Source organism: Branchiostoma lanceolatum, chromosome 12 (genome assembly GCF_035083965.1).
Source record: "Branchiostoma lanceolatum isolate klBraLanc5 chromosome 12, klBraLanc5.hap2, whole genome shotgun sequence".
NCBI classification, from domain to species: Eukaryota; Metazoa; Chordata; class Leptocardii; order Amphioxiformes; family Branchiostomatidae; genus Branchiostoma; species Branchiostoma lanceolatum.
The window spans coordinates 9978915-10001543 of NC_089733.1; the positions used below are offsets into that span (position 1 = coordinate 9978915).

The 22629-nt window shown below is 41.4% G+C and overlaps 1 protein-coding gene across 2 annotated transcripts; it reads right to left on the bottom strand.

Annotated features, from left to right (window-relative positions):
- Window positions 1-668: 668 nt before the first annotated feature.
- Window positions 669-22199, bottom strand: LOC136446092 (nectin-4-like). Of its 2 annotated transcripts, XM_066444363.1 has the most exons (8): window positions 21898-22199; window positions 10646-10999; window positions 6749-7045; window positions 4193-4459; window positions 3125-3328; window positions 2381-2569; window positions 1902-1984; window positions 669-1645 (listed from the first exon to the last, which is right to left on the bottom strand). In XM_066444363.1, exons 1-8 carry the CDS (start codon window positions 21968-21970, stop codon window positions 1520-1522), a joined length of 1593 nt encoding a protein of 530 aa, XP_066300460.1. In that variant the 5' UTR covers window positions 21971-22199; the 3' UTR covers window positions 669-1519. The 2 variants fall into 2 exon arrangements, with proteins under 2 accessions (XP_066300460.1, XP_066300461.1); XM_066444364.1 differs by lacking the exons at window positions 10646-10999; window positions 21898-22199 and adding an exon at window positions 7499-7905.
- Between the last annotated feature and the right edge of the window lie 430 nt (window positions 22200-22629).

Genomic DNA, 22629 nt, shown 5'->3' on the forward strand with positions numbered 1-22629 from the left:
AACAATAAACAAACGTACGAATCCCATCATAGTGGGTGGAAATTCAATTTTACTTTTCGTTACATAAAAGCAGCGGACATAGCAATAGGATACTCGATCCGACCCTTATATGAACTCCATTTAAACACATTCCGACATGCATCCAATAAAACATCAGGCACATTTGTTGCTGTAGCCTTTACTGGATGATACAGCTACAAGTAAGTGATATTAGGCATTAGGCCAGTTTTCATGGATAGGAACATCTACCATACATTTACTGACTATATGAGATGTTTGATACATAAATACTTAGGCATTTATGAGCTTTGAGTAAGATAAAAGTGAAACTACTACAGCTGTAAGATCTTGGTTAGATTGACCAGGTAGGGAGAGATTTGTCCATTTTTTTCCATTTGTAGTTGAAATATGTTTTTTTTTTTCTGAGCTAGATTTAAAAGTATTGGACGTCTGATCATAATTTTGCAGTTTTCTAGAAAGATTAAAAGATCTTAGATACTTGTGGCTGTTCAAAAACCGCATGTTAAAATTGTGTCAGATAAAATACTACAGTTCCCTAGTTGACCGTCTTGGGGAATTCCTGCTAAGTAAATACAATTCTTGTTCCGAGCCTAAAAGACATGTCCTAAAGTTTTGATAAAAAATCAAGCAAAGATGACGAACACAGACAAAGCTGTACACCTGTATTAAGATACACCCATTTTACCACAACAATGTTCTTGTAAACGCAATACAACTGAGCCAGCAACCTCCCAATCACTGACAAGGCGGTTACAGGGTAGGCATAAGAGACACCTGGCGATTTAAGCAAGAAATACAGGTGCCAAATACAGACGGCGTTGCCAACGAGGACAACAATGTATCATTTTCCTACTGTGCTATAAATCTGGCGATTGATGCATGGCAAATCCTTTATGTATCAGATAATTTGTTTCCCGGTTTCTTAGTCTTAATCTTAGTAGTTTACGCCAAAAGTACGGAATGTTTAAAACTTACTGCGATATTCCAAAGGAGTGGGTTCTTTCCAACATCAGAAATTTTACACAATCACCCGTCGACGATGTACAATGATATCAAACAAAATGTCGATGTTCCAGTTCAACAGTCCATTTTTACAAGGCCGATTTCTTATAAGATACATGGCCAATTATACACTACTATCATTCAATGAATAGATCAACACAACCATTTTCTGAACGGCAGTACTGACGTATATCGGCAGGTGACGCCTCCTGCAGGTCCATGCTGAGCCATATCTTGGGAATTCATAGCCACTGTCTGGCGTCGGTGATGCTAGTACGTAAAGTATGGCGACTACAGCTGATCCTAATTTTAAGACCCCAGTCTTTGACACGTGACCTCATCCGTTACCTCCATTTTATGGATGGTCATCAATGACGTCACTTTCATCTGGTCTCTGCGTCATGACGTCATCAGTTCCTTCTCTGTTCATCAGTTTGAAGAATTCGTGGTGGCCGGTGGCCTGGGGAAGTGGAGGATATTCCGCCATCTTGAATAATCAGCACTTCGAGATGCCTGTACGGCGCGGAGACTCGTACTCACGGGCCCCGTTAACATGCGTTTGATCGGCTGACCCTGCATGTATTCTCTCCTTCGGGCAACGTGGCAAGCTACGGTAGTACTCCTTGGAATAAAAGGAGACAACTTTCGTATGATTGTACAAATGCAATTTATGATTTAAACCATTCATGGTGTACGGTATTGGCCCTATGTAATTTGTTCTAAATATGTGTCTTGGCGCTCTTACTGGTGCAAAATTCAAGAAACTGAAAGTAAATGTCTTCAGAAGATTCTCGTACGATTCATCGTATGGTCCAAATTGTGTTTCTGAAATAGTTCAAAGTACATCAGAGACGCCTATCGGTAGTAATGAAAAGTACCTTCATTGCTCTGTCTTGCAGAGATGCTCTTATATCCGTGTTTCGGCCCGTTATTCCATTCTCTGGGACTCCGAGTCTCAGAGCTGCATAGCACACGCACAAAAAAACACGTCCAAGACAACTCATCATTGTTATCAAGTTCTAATCAACAGTCAACGACGAAGTACGTTACTTTCATTATAACCATTCAACCATTGTCGGTCTGACTGCCACTTATTGCTATCTGACAGTGTCGGTGTGGCGTTATTAGAGGGTTGGGTTCAGGACCAGTAGGTACCGAGTTCGATGCTCGCCATGATTCGACAATTGTGCCCTTGGAAAAGACACTTTACACGATATCCCTACCATGACGGTGGAATGACGCCCACCTAGCCTCTTCGGCTAATCTTTCAAATGTGTGCCAGGGTCACACCCTAGTTTGGTGCGCAAAGGTGCCAACATCTGCACATATACCGTAGTTGTTTTTTTCCCTGACATACCTTCTCTCTCCGTCACAGTGATGAGCTCCACATAGTTTGAAGGGAACAGCCCACATCGCCCGTTCAGATAGCCGAACCACCAGCCCTCGTTGTCTCCCCGAATGATGTCGATGATATCGTTCGATCGCAGCTGAAGTTCGTCGTCATCCTTCGGGTCATAGTCATACAGCACCCTCGCATACTTCCGTCCTGTAAGAGTAAAATCTTTGTGAATCGTGACTATTACTCGCGTAGTGTTTTCACGACTTTATCCCCTGGAAAGAAACACTGGAAACAAATATTTGACAACACCAGGAAGTTCGTTTCGTTGTATTTCTACTAGGAATATTAAACGCACAAACTACAAATAGTTCTTGTAGTGTTCCCACCAAACTATTTCACGACTTTGTTCCCATTGATATAATTCGCAGTGGCGACGCCTTCCGTAGAAATGAAGAACTACAGCTTGTTACACACCTACCACACCCAAACGCAAGTAAAATACATTCAAGTGTCAATAAAAAGTTGGCTTGCTCATCACCTACTACATCCAAGAAGCGTTTTTCTTTGTTGTTGTTTTTCTTCGAAACAAGATATGTAAGTGAAGGTCTTATTGCATACTCAAAAAGTAGTCGATGCCAACTATTGTTTGGTACTAATGCTAATGATGAGATGAAAAAAATCGCCCGGTTTAACAATAGTTGACTCAAACAAAACTGCAAAATTTTGCTTCTTAACGCTATTCTAAGGGTGAGGACTACATACCGTGTTCATTCGCCCCTTTTCTCTTTCCTTCTAGATAAGAGAGCTGTAACGCGTAACGTGGAACCGTAGCCGTGTTTCGTTTCATCCTCCGGTGCACGCTACACGCCACCAGCACGGTACAGACGATCACCCAGGCCGCTGCAGCCGACACACCCGCGATTATAGCGATCTGGGGAGTCTTTTTCCACGGGCTCTGCACTTCATCTGGAGGAGGTAATGTTGTAGAACTGTAAATGGTGTAAATTGTACCTACCCCCCTCCCCCTACCCAACCCTTTGTTGATCATTAAAGGCAACCCAAGTAATATTAGGGCCCGAATTTTGAAAGTCAATTTATGTAGTCGTTTCTATCCATGAGTAGTTCAAACAACTCTATCACAATACATAGCGACGTCAATGTGACTTCGTTGTAATGTGAGAGCTCACTGAAAATCGTCGCCGGTTTTTTGTAGGCTCGCGAAACTAAGAGGATCATCGTATGGCATGTTTTTGCACGATTTTAAAATGCTCAAAGTAGGGAGTTATTACACATATGTGCTAGACAGTGTTAGTAAATGTCACTATAATAAATATTCAGTATTTCTTTTTATTTCCATTTTTCGGTCCCTGAATTTGCCTTGGTTGTCTTTAACAAACATACAGACGACCTAAACGACACACTTCCCAATTGCCTTTAGAATCGTATAAGTGACATAGTCTCTGTAACCACTAAAGAAAATAGAGCATCTTTTTAAGATGCAAATATGAATCATAATTGAAAGTAAATGATTTATTTGCCCATACAGTAGATACATTGCGCATGGAGTCTGCCTATAGCACAGAGGCAGCGCAAGCTATCGCGTCCTGTAATGAAGATAGCGGTTGACAGGGGGAGCTGTTTACAACCCACAAAGCGACAAGATAGAATCAATGAACTAAATTCGTACACGATGCGTTTTCACTTACCGGTGTCTGTAGGTCCGACAATGGCTATTGGGACATCATAAACGATTTGGTCAGTCAAATACATTTCGTCTTTATACAAAAATAAATAATAGTAATGATAAATTTGTCCAAGTGAGAAAAATACCTGCAACAATGATCCTCAGTGATCTGGACTCAGCAACACCGTACCCGTTCCGTGCCGTGCATATGTACACGCCGCTGTCATTGGCTCGCACGTTTGCCAGAACGTGAGTGGCCATGCCGTCGTCGGGGAAATGTTTGGAATCCAGGGGAATGAAACTTCCGGCCTTGGTCCACATGATTTCCGGTTTGGGATTCCCGTCGGCAAAGCAGTGCAGGCTGATGACGTCAGTCGCGACTTGTTTAGTGATGTTGGTTATGATGGCAGGATCTGGGAAAACAATTTTATAGGTTTATATACAGGTTCTCTGTAAAAGCTGTAACAGTATTGAATAAAGTAGTAGAACACAGTTTAAATCCATTAAGGATTTCTGTAGTTGAGGACCACATTGTGGCTGTCTACGACGTGGTGAAAGTTAGGGTAGAACACACTAGAGCAAATTTGAAATACAAAAAAAAAAGGATTTTTTCATGAGTTGAGAATTAAAAATGTCTGCGTGTCGGCTCTTACGCCGTCTTTGAAAAGGCGCTTTGCGGAGATCAACTGAACTGCACCTGGCTCACTCCCAAAAGCTGAAGTTACTTGCTTGATGACGCACATTTATACACTAACTGAAAAAAGGCTTCCCAATTCATACAGTCTCATAGCCGACATATTCCTATACCAGACAGCACAATTAAAACCTGTCTGTCTCTCACAAAAAATTTCTACCCATGACTTTTGTCCATACCACTCCATATACCCGCGCATTTGTAAAATATACATCTGTAAATTTCTTTGGTAATGTCGACATAAGTTAGTAAGTCAAGTAAGTCAGTGGCAATGTCTTTGGCAATGTTGAAATCGTTGCTTTGTCAATTGTTGAGTCATTGTTATGTCTCCTATACCACAAACATCCATACATATCGATGTTCAATATTACAACTTTATCTGCCATGCATAATGAGTGTGATCCAATAACCTATAGTGAACCCGCTTGTATATCATTCATACATTCTCCGTCTCATACGCTAGAATAAACATATGGGCAACCGACGACTTTCATCTTCTGAAGCAGAAACTCAAGTATTGATTTTTATACGTACATAAAACAGTATACCCGTGGGGGAGCGTCCCCCTACGATACAATCACATCAAAACACGTTCCCTTTGAACAGATCATAACGTAACGATTGGATTACTCTACTGTGAAACATTGGTCTTTGATCCGGTCCCCATGGGACCGCCAATCGCAGCCATTGTTTCATGAGGGTGTCGTCTTGTCACAAAAGCCTGGTGTGTGATGTCTTTTGGGGCTGGTAGAAAAAAGGAAATGAGTGAGGATCAAAGCAACAGCTGCGTCACCGCTACATTTTAAATCAGTATTTTTATACCGATAGTGACATTTGGAAGATACAGGTCAGATTGGTTCAGAAACCACCAGACGCCATTTTGTTTCCCAACATGCATTGCTGTTTACTACTGTAAGTCCTTGTAACAATAAGGACGTCGGTATCCTTCAATGTTTCTTAACGACGGCATGTCGGAAATTGGCTTTCCTTTTCAGAAGTCTGGCGCCACGACGCCAGTGGGAAAATGTCAGCAGATTGAACTAACAGTCCCCACGGGAAACTTAGAAAGCCTCAGGAATTAGACGTGGGCCTGATTTAGTGGTAGAAGTCAACTTTCTTTTATCACTCCTACGTGTGTTAGTTATTTCTACATTAACACGCGACCTTCTCTCTGACCTTGTCTGCATTACTTGTACCAGAAGGATGATGACTGCCCACAACATGGCGTAAAAGACTTAAGGAAATTGAAAAAAGAAGGTTACAGTAAGAAAATTTTATTCCCAAAAGTGTCGACTAGGTACAGGACATAGTTGATGGGGTTTTTAAACTTGAAAGCTCTGAAGTATTTTATCCTCTGATGTATATGCATAACAAACGGTAGTATCAATCTTAGTCTCTAACAAGTCATAAGCAGTGACATGAATGGCCTATGAAGGCACCTTAAAGAGTACAAACTTCAGTTTGTAGTTTTACGCCGCCCGTAAAGTCCCACTACTCCTATAAATGCTATCCATTTATATATTTTCGAATTGCAATGAGTGTTGCTTCGTTTACCAAAAAAAATTCGATAGGCACATCTTAAAAGTTGTCTTGAATTGTAATTGGCCCTCAAAACTTAAGAGCGAACTGAAATATAAATTTACATCAGCCTCCTTATTCTTCCCTATTATCATAATATCAATTTGAAGTTATTACTATTAATGAAGAAGATTTACATTAAGATAGTGAATTTGAATCACATAGTCACATCTACAAAGATGATGGTATCATTTTAAATGTCAAATACTCATCAGTCATTGTCTATGGTTTATCGCGCACCCGAATGAATGCAGTTCCATTTTTTTTTTTGCGGGTGGGTGGTTAGAAATTGAAAATGCCAGCGTCAGTGTTGTTATAATCGACAATGGTCGTTGCCGTTCTTTTTCTTTGATATTAGCTTATTCATCTTAAGCTTTACTGGTATGATATACCGTTTGCACGAATCGATGAGAAAAAGAGAGGTACTCACATAGCACTTTCAGGGTGAGTGCTGATCGGTGTTTACCAGTCACGTGATCCACGACGCATGCGTAGTTGCCTGCTTCTTCCTTTGAAACATTGCGTACAAGAAGGAAAGGCGCGTTCATGTTCCCATTGACGTACTTGCCGCTGTCCCGGTTTGGGGGCTGTATCCGTTCGCCATCTTTCTCCCAGTAGAGAGCCTTGATGGGCGGTTTTGCGTCCTTAGTGGTGCATGACAGTGTGACGTTTTGCGACCATTCCACCACGTAGGGGTTAGCAGGACCTACGGTGACCCTGGGTGGCACTGTTAACACATGAGGGAAAATATCAGACAATGTCAACTTGGAGAATGAACGTTCACAAATAGTTTTGACCAGCATGTGAAAGCAACTCTGGATGTGATAAAGTTATGATCAATATAATATACGGAAAATTAATCTCAATACGAAATTATGGATGAAGGAACCTGGCCAATATGACTTGTGCCTTTGATAGATCCTTAGATAAATAAATTTTTTATGCCAGTATGATATGATGGCCGCCCTAAAAGAAACATTTTCGAGTGTCTAAAGAAACTGCAGCAAATTTGTTTAAAAAAAAAAGTTAGTATTTGATAACTCAAGGAAGATCATTTCATGATATGCCTATCTATAAGGAATATTCAATGCACAAACTACCAGTACGAACTCTAAACCTTGCAACCAAACAACCTCGTCGAAGCTCCTTTCAAAGGAATGCTTAAAACAAAGATTGGTACCTTTAACAGCAGGACACGGGTGCAGTAAACTCAAGGTAGCAACCAAAAGCAACCTTCGGGACACCATACTCGTTGCGTCCGTCATAGCACCGTTACATGCTCGGAAAACAAGTTCTCGAGAACCGCCATGGAACACACACTGTGCAAGAATGGTTGTGATTGGTGACCAGACCCTACCCGGGGCAATCGTGACGGGGATTATCCAAAGACAATCAGGTTTGCATTGGAGGTCAATCAAGCGAGGACTCTAATAGTGCATGCGATTTTGCTTCATTAAGGATCCCGGGCAAACATCCGGTATATACCCGTATCGTTTGCGCAATCATGGTTAATTATTGAAACTGCAAACATGAAACTTTTAAACGCTTGGTGAATGGTGAGTCATGAAGCTGTGGATGAACAGAATGGCTCAATGTGAAACTTTCTAAGAGGAAATTTGCCTCGTTCTCTGGAATATCGGGACTCATCGGGGATTAATGAGGATAGACATATTTGTTGAAAGCGTCCCTGTGGTACAAGCGCTGATTCAATTGTTCCTAGTCGTTGTAGCCATGGTCTTGATCATCAGACGTAATAAAATTAACGCGGGGCTTTACGTTTCCCCTGCCGCCTCAAAGGACTCACTCGGGCGCTATAATCATCTTAGCTTGTCTTTGCTGAAGGTTTGGCTTCCTGACGATTGAATTACGACCAAGCAACGGTGACGGCTCCCGTGGTGTTGACAACTCGGGTAGGAAGACGTATGAAAATGGAAATCATGCTTATTATGATAATTTCTCTGGAGATTTAGGGACATTTTTTTGCTTCTGCTTTCAGGATGTACGTTTGCTGTAGTTGGAAATAAGGCAATTGGGGTTCATTCACTTTTTTGGGCCTGCCAATACGGACAACTCCACACATATATAGTTTCCTTTTATAAACAGTTTTTACACTCATATTCAGCGGGGGGGGGGGGATTATACACCCATAGCCCCTTTACTTTGGAGCTGCCCAGTGATTGCCCATCTTTATAGATTGGTCTCTACTGTCCGAAATGACTGCCCATCCCGTAGTGCGCTAATTGGGAGTAACAAAATAAGCAATCGGAAACTGCATTCAGAAATGGGCTCCTTAAATCGATTACTATTTGATGCCATCTCATGTAATTGTCTTTTCTGATTGAAAGCTACCAGTATGGAGTTGAAAACCTTTCTTTCGAACAAGCACTGAAGTTCGTTAGTCAAACTTAAAAGTTGCATTCACTTGAAGTGGTAGTGCTTGTTCATAAACTTTTGCGACAGTACATGACCTATAACGCACTGCACATGAATTAATAGCTTGATGCCTTTAATTTTCCTAAGCAATTTTTGGTGCATCAAAGAATCCATAAGTTCCCTACGGGCAAGACGGTCACGATCATTGCTCTTGTGATTTTCATTTCGTTCTCGCAGATGAATTGAATTATATAATTATGACTGAGCTAAGAAATGACAATGTCAAAAAATTCATTAAAAGTTGTTATTTTCATAACCTTCCCCGTCACTGCACCAGAAATCAAATGTAATATCATAATGAAGATGCTTTCTACACTGTCATCTTCTGATACGACCCACATGGTCGCTTTTCTAGCTATTGTCATTGACGAGATCGAGAAAACCATTGAGATTTTCGCAGTCCAAAATCATGCAACTTACACAGGTTTACGTCTGAATAGGGCAATATTCAAGCCGTTGTGGCCGTTTGTCTTAGTCATACCTAACATTAACTTTGCTCCCGTTGATGTTTTATTGGCGTGCTCTTCTCCGGTACTTAATATGTTGAGCGATCGAGGGTCACACAATCACGTCTTTAACCTTGAAAGAGATGAATGTCTTCGCTCTCTCCTGTCGCCTGCTGGGCCGGGGTGGCCACGCCTAAGTCATTCCGGAAGACTGCAATTTAGCTCCCATCGTTTCTCATGGGTAAAGTGGTGAATTTCATTAAATGATAAAGAGAAATTACCTAAATGAAATTGCGACGTCGTGATACACGGTTGCTGCCGTATTTCCTCCCAAGCGTATATGATTTCCCCATGGGGGTAAAAGGAAATACTTCTTTACTTCAATGACATTGAAGGTGGTACGGTGGCATTGTGGTTAGGGTTGTTGACTCGGAACCTTGAGGTACTGTGTTTGAATCCATGGCAGTTCCCAATGCTATGCCCTTGAGAAAGGCACTTTATACCAGTTTCATCGCTCGAACCAGGTGTAAATGAGTACCTAGATTCGGACAGAAACGTCCCTTGGATAAGACATTAAATGGAAGCCCCGCGTCTGAGGAGAGACACACCTCAAGCACGTTATAGAATCCACCGCACTCGGCGTGAGTGGATCAAATAAATCCGAATATGCAGCTTATACTGTTCAGTACAAATCTGGTGTTTTACGCCACGACGTGCACGTGGCTTATCGGAAATGCAATGCAAACAAACAACAATATAGCCTCAATGAATATGAATACTTCAAAGAGCTATAGAGAGCTAGCACTCTGCTCTGACAGTTCCACATGATTTAATTCTATGCATAGCCAAGTCCCATCAGATATCACTGAAGTTTTCAACACAAAGTCATATTTCAAGTCAAGTTGCTTAACACCATTAGAGTTTCAGACAGTTGGTGCCAAATCATATCTTGTCTGGAAAATGCTCCATTACACTGTCTAGAACTTGACTCCTCTAATGAACAAGGCCAAGATAAGTGCACGGGCTTTTTGTAAAAACATAATTGCGACAAGCGCCATTGAATAAGTCATGTATGTATTAATATTCAAGCTTTCCTTGATGGATGTGGGGTCTAGCTATGCATCCGTTGAAAAAAAATCCGTTGAGACTTTCTCCTCGGATGATTAATCTACCAAGCTTGGATTGGCGATAGATGTGGCTCTATGGATAGTGTAGGATGATGTATTGAACAATTTGTCTTTTTTTTAAACTCCTGATACCTTATCTTGGTAACCTTTTCATGTGGTAAAACATCATAAACGGTTATCTGCCCAGTTTCTAACATCTGTCTTATTGTATATTGATTTTTTGGAAAGTTGGGTGTTTTTATGAAGTGTGTGAAAATGTGTTTCATCCGTTATAATACTGTCAAATGATGGTGATTTTTAATATTCACATAGTGTACTTACCCATCACATTTAAGTGAACGTATTTTCTCTCTTCTCCCAGCTTGTCCAAAACAACAGAGACGGAATATGCTCCTTCGTCAGACAGTTCGATTTCCCTGATCTTTAGCGACGCCTTCCCGACTAGTTCGGCCCGTCCCTCTAGCGGTCCCAGTGCGTACTGCAGCCCCAGACCTGGTGAGTACATGTAGACAGTAGTTTCCTTCCCACCAGGTTCGCCGTCAACCTTGCCCCACATGAGGGTCACCAAGCGCCGGCTGCTGACGTAAGAGGCAGACAAGGTGGCCGGCTGACCTTTGACCGCATTCACTCGGTTAGAAGCCGTAAGTCCGATGTCGTTTTGGGCAATCGCCGAAGCTATCAGAGAAAGACAAGTGGACATAAGACACACACGGAAGAACTAAGCATTCCATTTGACTTGCTAGATTACTACAAATTGAGTTTTGCGATGAGGTCACATATACTACAATCTGCACGTTGTACACACAAGTAATATGACATTGCTGTATCTTTTGGGGATTGAAAAGTTCACCAAAAATAGCAATGGTCGATATGATCTTATAGTAGGGAAAACCCCAGTCTGAGCAGTCAAGGTGAATGAATACATTTGTACGCGCGAACGGTCTAATGTATCATACATTGATGAATTTGGAACACCGAATGGTAGACTCATCTTGCCACGGGAGATTTCGTCTTGATCCTAACGTTGTGAAATTTTCTCACTAATCATCTATGGTTATCAGCACAATGTATGTAGCATAGATCATCTATTATCTATTCATAAGTAGATTACGTAACGGACGGACAATCAATCTCAGAGAAAGCCTCCCATGTTCATCTAAAGATCAAAATAACTGTTTATATTTCCCATGATAAAGAAAGAAAGAAATTTTTGTAGATAATCTTGAAAGGTACAAAACACAGCGGTGGTGAACTATTGCAAGATGCTAACATTAGCATCACCCCTGCAAAAGGGGAACATTGAATGGAATGTGACCATTTGTATTGCCATGTGATGCTATTGCCATATTAGCCAAAAATTGATTGGTTGATTAAGTGATTGATTGATTGATTGATTGATTGATTGATACAATGCTACCATTAGTCCTGTTGTTCAAATTGCTCGCTGCTGCAATCCTTGTCCACAAATTGTCGAATGAAGCATCCTGCTTTAAAAAAAATATATGCATTGTCATGATGTAGTTGCCATATCGGCACTTGATACCTGCGTTTTTTTGTTTGATTGATTGATTGATTGATTGATTGATTGATGCAATACTACTATAAGTCCTGCCGTTGCAATCCTTGTCCACAAGCTATTTCATGAAGCATCCTGCTTTGTAAAAACATTTGGATTACCATATGATGCCGTTGCCATATGAACACTTGATACCTGCGTTTTTTTAATTGATTGATTGATTGATTGATTGATTGATTGATTGATTGGTGCCATACTACTATTGGTCCTGATGTTGCAATTCTTGTCCACAAGCTGTCGCATGCAGCATCCTGCTTTGTATGAATGTGTCACACCATTGTTAACATCATCACCATCCAAGCTTACCGGCTGATAGATTGCACGTTGGTATCAGGCGTCAGAAAGACTGAAATAGCAGACTGCTCAATCCACTCTGTCTGCTTCATATGAGAGATGGCGTTTCCTCGATGATGTTGTCAGGCTAGATGGGAGATAGCGGAAAGGTCTTGTCCTTTAACGACACGAGCTTCACCTCTGAATATGCGGCACACGTAATTCAAACGTTTAGATTGCAATTGGATCGATGGCACCCAATTTCAGAGAAACGGTGTCAACTCACTTTATGACGTCCCTAACTCTGCTTCAGACTTTTGGAGGAATTTTTCATATTCTATTTACTTGATCAGGTGTGGCTTCAGGAGGATTATCACCTGCTGAGGAATTGTGCAAATCAAAGATTAAGGTGGCGTCAAAATATCTAAGGCCTCTTTGAGTGTCTCGTGATCTGATTAGATAGGCTAAGACGAAAACAAGATGACTTAAAGTCACTGCCTTTTGCAATTGATATGCTCACCACCTTTGAACTACAGTAATAAATGATTTAATATTTTACACGTCAACTGCAAGGTCGAGTCACAAAGGTGATTTTACCCAAGGTGCAGCGATGAAGAAATGAAAATCACATGCCAAGATAGTTGGTTTGAGTTGACTAAGCATTGTAACTGCCGAGGATAGGAATATATCGGGCTCTCTGATTTAGAAAGTGATATCATTACAGTGGCATTTATCCTAGAAGTCGACAAAATAACGTCCATATCATTCGGTTGTGATCTGGTCATAAGTAAAACTACTCACTTCTATGCAAAGTTGGGAACTCTTTGATATTTGCTCTAATGTATTTTGTACGTTCTATGTTTTATCCACTCAGATGCCTTTGTTGTGTATTGAGGAGCTTTTAAATGCAAACATGTCTCTGCCTTCACAACCGTTCTCTTGGCCGACAAATACACGCCAAACTGGTCCATATTAAAGCGTCAGTATTGCCTGCTATCTTCAGTCGTAACCTTCTCGCCTGATGGAAAACCTATAACGCCCCTTTATCTGCACACAAATCCACAGCAAGGCACTTTTTGGGCATCAGATAATAGCCTTAAAAGTGCCCACGAGAATTCTATCAGGCCCTAGATCACCTCAATCAATGGGCAGCTCTTCCCAGGACCCCGGCGTATCACTGCGTTTTGCCGGTTAGCCAATTTGGCTTTCAAGTAAGTTGCTCAATTTTACGATTGGATTATCGAAGAAGGATTTGGCCTTTGAAAGCAATCGCACTTGTCAGAGACATAGTCCCTCTGCAGAAAGGGGTCGCGACCCGACGTATGTCCGCATGACTGCAAAGAAGATGTATGGGAAATCGGTTAGGGGTGGGGCTTCTTTATGTGTTTTTGTGTGAATCCTCCCAAAGACCGGTTCAGTGCCGATCGGAAAACCACAAACCATAAATATGCGACCATGAGGATGGTATCAAACCAAAAATACAATCGGTGAAAGGCAAGTACAGCTATTGCTTCAAGCAATCAATATATCTTACTTTACAACCAACCTCCCAAACTATATCTCAATATTTACCCAAGTAAAGGCGTTAGTTTCTAGTTGTAGTCAATGCGGGTGGCTTCAAGTTTTCATTGCAACTTATAATGTTAGTAATAAAACTTTAACGTTCACGTTGGTCAGCAAGCGCTCCCTATAAGACGAAGGAGGCCAAGTTTTGTGGCCCTAAGTGGCGCATCAGTCTTTTGAAATAAAGTACCAAGGTCTTCTTTACACCAGGTAGAAAAAATGGCACATTCAACATAGTGGTGTGCTATCTTAAAGAACACGTTTGCAAGTGTATCCAATACCATGTATCTAATTGGCAAAATTGTGGTGAAATAGAAGACATGGATAGATTTGTTGAGAGTATAAACAAAGAGCACCCCACTGTAAGAGAGCATGAATCGATGAGATCAAAAGATAATGGAGAACTAGCTTAGATTCCCGGGGCCATGTACGTTCATTAAGTACTGTGTAATCCCCCCTTAAGGCTATCCTGGGACGAAATGACCTTTCGGCTTGGGCAGAGATCAATTGTATGTATTAGAAAGGTCACGGTTTCTACATCAGCGTTTCTTCTCTAACCATTTCTCTGATGCTGACCTTTGGGTTAAGGTCAGAGTCATTTAGCTCCAGAAATTCGTCTTGTTTCCTTTCAAAACTGATTACTTCATATATTCTGCAGCAAAACGTTAATTAGAAAAACGGCAATTTCCATTTGTAATACGATACTAACTTTATTTCAAATTCATGCTCAAGGGTTAATTGCAAATAAAGCAAAACGATGTCAAACGAGAAGAATGAAACGTAAATAAATTAAAGTTGAAATAGCATTCTAAATGTATTTCTTGTAAGGCTTTTTGAAGTTTATCCTTTTACTTTGCTTTTTTAATGGACAAAAAAGGACGTGGCACTACACTCAAGTTTTTCATAGCTTTTTTAAACGGTGCCACGTATACGAGAACAATATACCCATTTGTACACCTGGGTGGGGTGAGAAAAGCCGTGTTAAGTGCCTTTCCCAATGGCACAACATCGGTGGAGTCAGGGGATTCGAACCCGGGGCCACTGGGTTTTGGGCCGAAAGCCCTGCCGTTACGCCACACGACCCTACTCTCTTTCTTCCAACAATTGGAGATTGTTTTGTCAAACTTTTTGAAAGATTAAAGGATTGAATGACCATAGCAAGAAAAAAGTTCATCGTTGACAGTTGAGATGTAGAAAGCTTTAGGAAATTTAGGAGATTTCTGTGAAAACAAATGTACTTTACTTCTTACAGAATTAGTTGATATCTGTCGTCATATTGTTATATCAAGACGCGGTCCAACATGGCAGTCCTTGGTATCATGTTGCTGCAATAGTAACATAAGAATATTTTCTAACCACTAGTAATTACTGCAAGCCATGCTAAGACTTTCTTGAGATATTAGTTTCTTTTATTTGTCTTTGAAAAAGTAGGACGCCCCCAGAGATTCTATAAGTAAACTTAGAAAGTGTCACTTTTATTCATTTGACAAATGGAAGATATTTTGGATACATGTCTACGTCTGAGTTTTACATCATGGGTCACAAGAGATCCCATTCCTTCCGTAGTTGAAATGTTGCAATTTCTTATTATCTTAAAGCTGCGTGCCATGGTTAGAGGTACGACGACCCATTTCTCATTCCCTCTTTCCACTTGGCAGCGTACCCTCTACGATTCGAAGACTGATAATTGAATTTTCTCAGCAATATTTCACTTCTAATGAGATCCCTTTTGACCGAGGATAAGTGTGGTAGCAAGATGTGGGAATCTCTTATAACACGTATGAGATCACTCATTTCATCCTCCTCCCTTAAGTCGAACCCTTCTATATATCTTAAGGTGTACTTTCGTTGGATTAGCGCTGAGATAAGTCTGAAAATTAAGAATTAATTCTGCCGTTAGACTAGTTAATCAGTGAATGATGAACACCGGCGCCAGCGTTTTAACCGGTGCGCGATGGCCTAGTGGGTAGACTGTTCGCCTTGCAAACGGTAGGTCGTGAGTTCCATCCACCAAATTCTTTAGAAAATGGTACATACTGTTTTCTCCACTAAGCACTCAGCGTTTGGGAAAGAGTATGGTAGTTAAAGTTACACCACTGCCAGTGGACTAACCCCCTGCTGTAGTGATTGCACAAAGTTGCGTGGCCCAAGGGATACTGAAACGGAGGCAGGCGCCACCCTATGCACCATCTGGTGCGGGAAGGATTTTAACTTAACTAAGAACGTTTTAGCAGACTTTACAACGTTGTTTTCGCGATGCTTCATTTTCTCAAAGTGGGGTGCGATATATGCCGGCCAGGAGCTATCGCCATCATGCTATAGCTACAAAGATAATCAATAACAAAATTCTACGTGCGGCGTGCTGGTTTGTATCTGTATCAATAACCTGCAAAATATACATGACGATTGTTGCCAATATTTCTAAGGAAGTAAAGTAAAGAAGGGTTCATGGTGTGTAAGGGATTGGGACCTTTGTGACTATTCCTTGGTGACGGGCTAGCACTTAAGTTGCCAGTCCCGACTTAATTAGGGATACAGAAATATGCCTTGTGTGCTGGACCCGGTTATAACCGGGATAGGGTATTCCCCAGAACAAAACAGCTTTGCGTGCGTGTAGCGCGCGAAGCCGGGGAGTTAGCGCCGCCGGGTGTTTCGCGGGTTTCGTGAGGGAGGTCAGGGGTCAAACATTTTTGATTTTTACTTGGCTAAAAAACCTGGCAGCTTAAGGGTTAGATGACTGGAGAGCAACACCGATGGATTTCATCGCATCAGCTACTATATCCTAAGAGTGCGTTCACGCTATGACTACAAGGATAAGCACTAACAAAACCCTGCGTGCGGCGTGCTAGTTTGAATCCGTCGCACAATAACCCGTAAGATATTATTGTATTTGATATCTTGTTCAAAATATGTTTAATAAACTAAAGGATTCATAGTCTGTTAGGGATTGGGAGGTTTGTAAGTATTCCTTGGTGACGAGCTAGCACTTAAAGACGACCGTAAAGGAACACCGATTGAAACCAGTAGTCACTTTTGTATCCCCATCACGTCCAAGACATCGCCTAGATCTTAAAACACCTTATGCCCATCTTCATGGTAATTAAACTGAATACAGGAGGACCCTAGGAGCAGTCAAGGTACATGAAAACAACGAGGAACCGGCCATATCTCGTGATGTATCGAAGCAAAGATGGGAAGCAGTAGTTATCGATTTTTGCTGACATGTTTCTAAAATTGGCCACGCTCGCATTGCTTTCAATTACGTTTTCCCGGACGTGGTCCCATTGCCGGCTCGTGGGTTACAAAATTGCATTCGGGGAATGGGACTTTACGGCATCAAATATGTCACCTTTCTACCCACGGGAGCAGATTATTGGACACTGACCAACGAGGCAAGTCCAATTTAGGAGTATGGTGACGCTGACATCTTGCATGTTTCCGGAGCAGATAGCTCGCTGAGCTTCCAGTAACTCCCAATGATGTCAGATACCGCGGTGAAAATTACTAAGATCTTTACAGTTCTCTTCATTCTATTCTACAACTGATGACATTTTGCATGTTCCCGGAACAGATAGGGCACGCTTGGCTTAAAGTAACTGTCAATGATGTCAGATACAGCGGTGAAAATCACTAACATCTTTGACATTCTCTTCATTTTATTCTACAGCTGCTGACATCTTGCATGTTCCCGGAACAGGTAGCTTCCAGTAACTCTTAATGATGTCAGATACCGCGGTGAAAATTACTAAGATCTTTGAAATTCTCTTAATTATATTCTACCGCTGCTGATCGAGGTGACTAACTTCACCTACGTTGCGACACGATCGCAAATATCCTGATCCTATAGAAAGCAACAGAAAGTAGCAGAATGGAATGTAATAAATTCTTAAGACCAAAATTACACACACAAATCACGTTTTAAAAAAACAAACTTTTATTTGAAGCGTTGTGAATGAAATGAAGGTAAATACAAACATGCCCATTCCCCAACAGTATTTGAACAAAATATTGTCATTTTTTTGTAGGCACTGCTATTCACCAGATCACAACAATAATTATGCTAAAGTTGCTCGTGTCACGGCAAAACTTGAGCTGGTCGTCTTTTCTCCAGTTGCAATAGTGGGTCGTTGGGAAGCATTTATTGATTGAGGAGGAACCCGAGTCGGTCTTTCCGTAATTACTAACATGCGTGACAATGAAACCCTCCGAGTAATCAACAACGTAAATTGTTTGACGCCGCTTCGGGGATTTCTTCAATCCTACCTGCCAGTTTTCATTATAGATGACCACACGGTAGAAGGACTTCGGGAACTTCATTGTTTGCAACTTACTGATAAAGTTTTCAATGCTATAACCCTGTCCTATATTGCTTTGATTGTTCTTGATCATGTAGTGCGCAATAGGGTCACATTATAAGCGGTGATATAATGATTCGTTACTAGTCATTAGTTGATACAAGAGAGGGCTACTCATAAGAATTAACTGAAATTTAATACATATCTGGAGTTTTAACGTCCTATTGTTTCGAGAGTAACTTGGAATACTTGGACCAGGCAAGTCAAGTGACAACTACATAAAGTAAAATAGCTTATCACTAACACTCCTCCATCTTGTTAAGTTGTTCAGATGACTGCATATCGGTATGACTGTTTTGTGCACTGTGCCCCTATCCCCATATGTATTGTTTGCCTCGGGCGATCCAATCGTTATCATGTGTTGCGCCTCCTCATGTAATCCACTTAGCTATGGTATGCAATATTCGTAAGTTAATTTATTGGTACCAGAATGTCAATCCTGCAAACACTTCAGGGCAATGGCATATATAACTCAACACATGTGGTTTAATAACATTTTGATCCATACAGTGCACGTATGCAATATGTTATCGTGGAATACTACGGACTGTTTTCATTAGTATCAATGTCATATGACGTTCTTTTGACTTTTATGCCAGCAAAATTACCTGATTGTTAGATTAGATACGATGCTATGACTTAGATCAGATCATTTACACTAGAACAACGTAACCGTACAGCGACCAAAATTGGATTTGTGTAACCCTTGATTTCATAATTGGAACATGATGTAAAAGTGTGATTCAAAAAACAACAAAACGTTTTAAAATTGCTCTTTATCTATGATAAACATTGAGCGATTTGTCAAATATTGGTCGCTCTGTGGTCATCCAGCGATTGCAGCCTCTAGTGTTAAGTGTGTGCTGCAAAGCAACAGGCAACGGAGGTCTAACTCTTCTCAGTGTTACAATGAAAAGAAAAAGATGGATGCATGTCTTACTGCAGATCTTTCAACATAAAACGCGCTTACTTGCAGGCTTGGGAGACAAGTATCCTTACAGCAGTTGAGACATGATTGACTACAGGGTCGAGAAATAGATCAGTGAGTAACAACAGCCGCTGATGGCAAAAACAGGTGTTGCACGATAAGACTCACTTCTAAGAATACTTAGGTACCCTCTGCCGTGCAACACTGACCCGTGTGATTAGGCTGTGCCGATAGGAAGAATCCTACATCGCTCTTAATTTAAAACGTGCCCCTCACTAGCTTAGTGGCATTCAGGCTTGTATTCTGTCGGCTCAGAAAACGACCCAGGCGAATCTGATACCACCCTTCGTTGCCGTGAGTGTTCCTTTTTTGCAGTGATTAATGACTTTTTTCTCAGAGACTGCTCCTCTCTCGTCTTACACTTCTCTAAATGCAAATATCGTCTTTCATGCAAAGCTCAAGTGCCCGGCTACTGCGCACACATGTCCGGGGGGACCGATATCATTTGCCTCTCGCGGTGCGCGTTGGTAGTACTTTGACAGTTACGAACAGGTCGAACGAAATTCATCTGATTTCCGGGAGCAGCCTTGTCGGTTTCACGGTGACCATTCTTCACCCCTTGTCCCCTTATATGGCGGTTGATTGATGAGTAGTGAGGGAATTGATTGATTATCTGCACATTTCCCTCTGATGTTCATTTCAGCGCACGGGCTTAATGTAAGTTTATCAGCCTCGCTCAATCTGTTTTGTAGCTGGCAGACACAGAACACATTGACCGTAGGAAGGCGGAGTAATTTATAAAGGATCCATTCCACGGTCTTCATTTCCATTTTCTGGTAATGTATGGAGATCGGTATCGTGTGTATTGAACGAACATGGACTCAGTGTTAGTTTGTACCGTATCGTAATGAACTCTCATTTCAGGGTGGTTCTTTGGTATTTCGTAATGGCATGAAATGTGCGTTCCATTTTTGTTGAAGTATGCCTCCTTTGTTCTTGCTCGTGCGGGTGATATTTTGCATGCTGACAGTATGATCCATCTTTCTAGGATATGTCAACTGTGACGTTGTAATCATACCAAGAGAGTGCATTTTACAGGAAATACATTACTCATCGCAAATTGACGATACGGCACTTGATGCCAGAGGCAATCTATACATGCAGCAGCATGTTGCCATCCCCTGCGGCAAAATACTGTTGTGTTCACCAGCCTACAGATGACGGGTAATCGGTCCGAGGTGGATATTTTACCAAACGCTGCTTAGAATAGCCATTTCAAACATTTCCTATATGTAGAGGATTTCCTAGAAATACCATAAATTACCTTTTGGGTTCCAGAAACCAATCAATCCGATAAAATAAAGCCACAGGTATAGTTATGCAATTATTCGTGAGATTCGCGGTCAGTTGAAGGAAGTTGCATATTGCTTGCTACATCATTACTTTGGCATGAACACAAAAACCGAGAGTTTCTTTCCTGAAGAGAATGCCAATGCCCTGCGGCTCCTCCAGGAAAAACGCAGATGTTCGTTGATAACAAGACCTCCTTAAGTCCTGGCTGACGTAAGAACGGTTTTACCAAGATCATGTGATGCAGTACTAGGACTCTTTTGGTAAATGGCAGTGAGCTTTACTCGACAATTGTGGTAAGAACTAATGGAACTGGCTTTAACGAGTACTTTACCGAACGACGTGGTTCTCGATGGTTTCTGATAATACTCTTTTTTTGGCTCAGGAATTTAGAATCTGGCTTACGCGACCTGCCTTCTAAATTCTCTGGCACAAAATAAATACGAATTTTCTAGTTGGTTATGTTTAAGTGTGTGTGTAGATTCGCACCAATATATGCAAATGTGATGCAAACTTTGATATGCAAATTAGCATTCTATTTGACCAACCTTGTTAAGATCGTATCCTTGAAACACTTACTAGTGCGATTCGATATGCTCGTAATATACATCCCCCTCTTTCTAGTCCAACGCAAGACGCGAGATAGATATGCCGAAAGTCAATGGCGTGTCACATATTGACGGCAAGTCCAATATTGCTGGCAGAATGAAAAGATTTGTAGTTGCATGTCCAAGGGCTTCCGGCTTCCGTGCCCCCTGAATCGGCGCGGAGAGACACCGGTTGTAATTCAGAACACAATGTTTCCATACTTCAGTTTTACGGCAGATATTTATTTCTCGCTGAAAGCTGGGCAAAATTGAGCTGCGATGAAGAATGGAGAGAATCCAATATCCAGGACAAGCTCTGTAAGCCTCGCTATCCGGACTCTGCGGCGACCAAGGGACATTTATTCTTCTTTTTGCATGTTAAAAGATCTATCTACAATCCTCGCTGATTCTTAATAGTCATAAAATATGATTACATTTTGGTGATGAATTTTTAAGCACCTCCGGGAAGATTAAGCGCAGGTGTTGAAAGTATTGAAATCGATGAACAACAAATTTCAATTGTCTTTTACTCAATTTCATACAGAATTTTATTTCGTAGTCATCAAATAAATGGAAATTTGTACGAAACACAGATGGTGCATTGGGTGAATTTTTCTAGCAAGAAAACACGATGCTTGAAGTAGTCGTTAGCCCATGTGGCAAAAGATATAATCTTGCCAGTACCAAGGGCATCTTTTTTGTCACAATCCAATCGATGATGTAGATAATGAACTGGTACAATAAATTTTCTTTTATCAACAAACGTAACAAAAAAGAAACCATGGATCCCTTGCCAAAATTCACTACTGCAAAGAAACCTAAAGTAGGGCTGGTCGCTAACCTTCCTAACGTACGGATATCATTAAACCAGTTTTAGTTAAACAATGAAAGCCCTTCATTTGAAAATGAAATCCTTAAAAATAGGATCGGCTTTTACTTACCAAACAGTCCTTGAAATACAGCGCAGAATCCAACCAGCCGCGACGTCCAACAGTCTTTCAACCCTTTAAGCATGTCTGTTGGTTCTCTTGTCGTCTATTCGGGTAACTTATTGGCTAACCATCAGGGGGAAAGGCTTGACGTGACGAGAAAAACCTAGGTCTGGACCTCGACCAGTGTTCCTGTGATGCTGCCAAGATTTCTCCCAGACGACTCTTCAATATTTCAGCTGGATCTCGGCGTTCCTAAGTGTGAGCCTACTACCACTGACTGTCGTCACAGACCGGTAAGCATGACATTGCTGCTTAGCCCTCCGCTGCTCGCAAGTTCACACAACTAATGACCCGCTAATAGTCGTACTGGTCCGTGTCAGTGGTTTGGAAGACGACATAGTCGTCTAGAATCCTCTTGGAGAATTTCACACTAAGACAACGCCCTGCTATCTGAGCCACTATCAGTAGGCATATATTCTCGGCGCATCCGCTTCAACAGCTTGAAACTGCTCGTTTTATTACAAGCTACCTCGTGGAAAAACGCGGCGTTCCAATCAGCAAAGTTGATGTTACCTGCGCGGACGTGACGCGGGTGGCGACAGCTTGTTAAAATGGTTTCCATTTGGCGCAAGACCCCCGAGCCAGTTAATTCAGCGTAAGCTGTCGATGCCACATCACGATGGTACGGCCCAAGTAGTGCCGGATCATACCAACTTTCCCCATAGGCATGAGATAAGGGGT

Excerpts from the sequence above, each read along its gene's own strand:
- LOC136446092 (XM_066444363.1), bottom strand. The coding sequence starts at position 21,970 with ATGCTTAAAGGGTTGAAAGACTGTTGGACGTCGCGGCTGGTTGGATTC. Across the intron at positions 1,985-2,380 it reads CACTGTGACGGAGAGAGAAG|CTCTGAGACTCGGAGTCCCA; the intron begins GTATGTCAGGGA and ends TGTGCTATGCAG. Across the intron at positions 1,646-1,901 it reads TGCAAGACAGAGCAATGAAG|GAGTACTACCGTAGCTTGCC; the intron begins GTACTTTTCATT and ends TTTTATTCCAAG.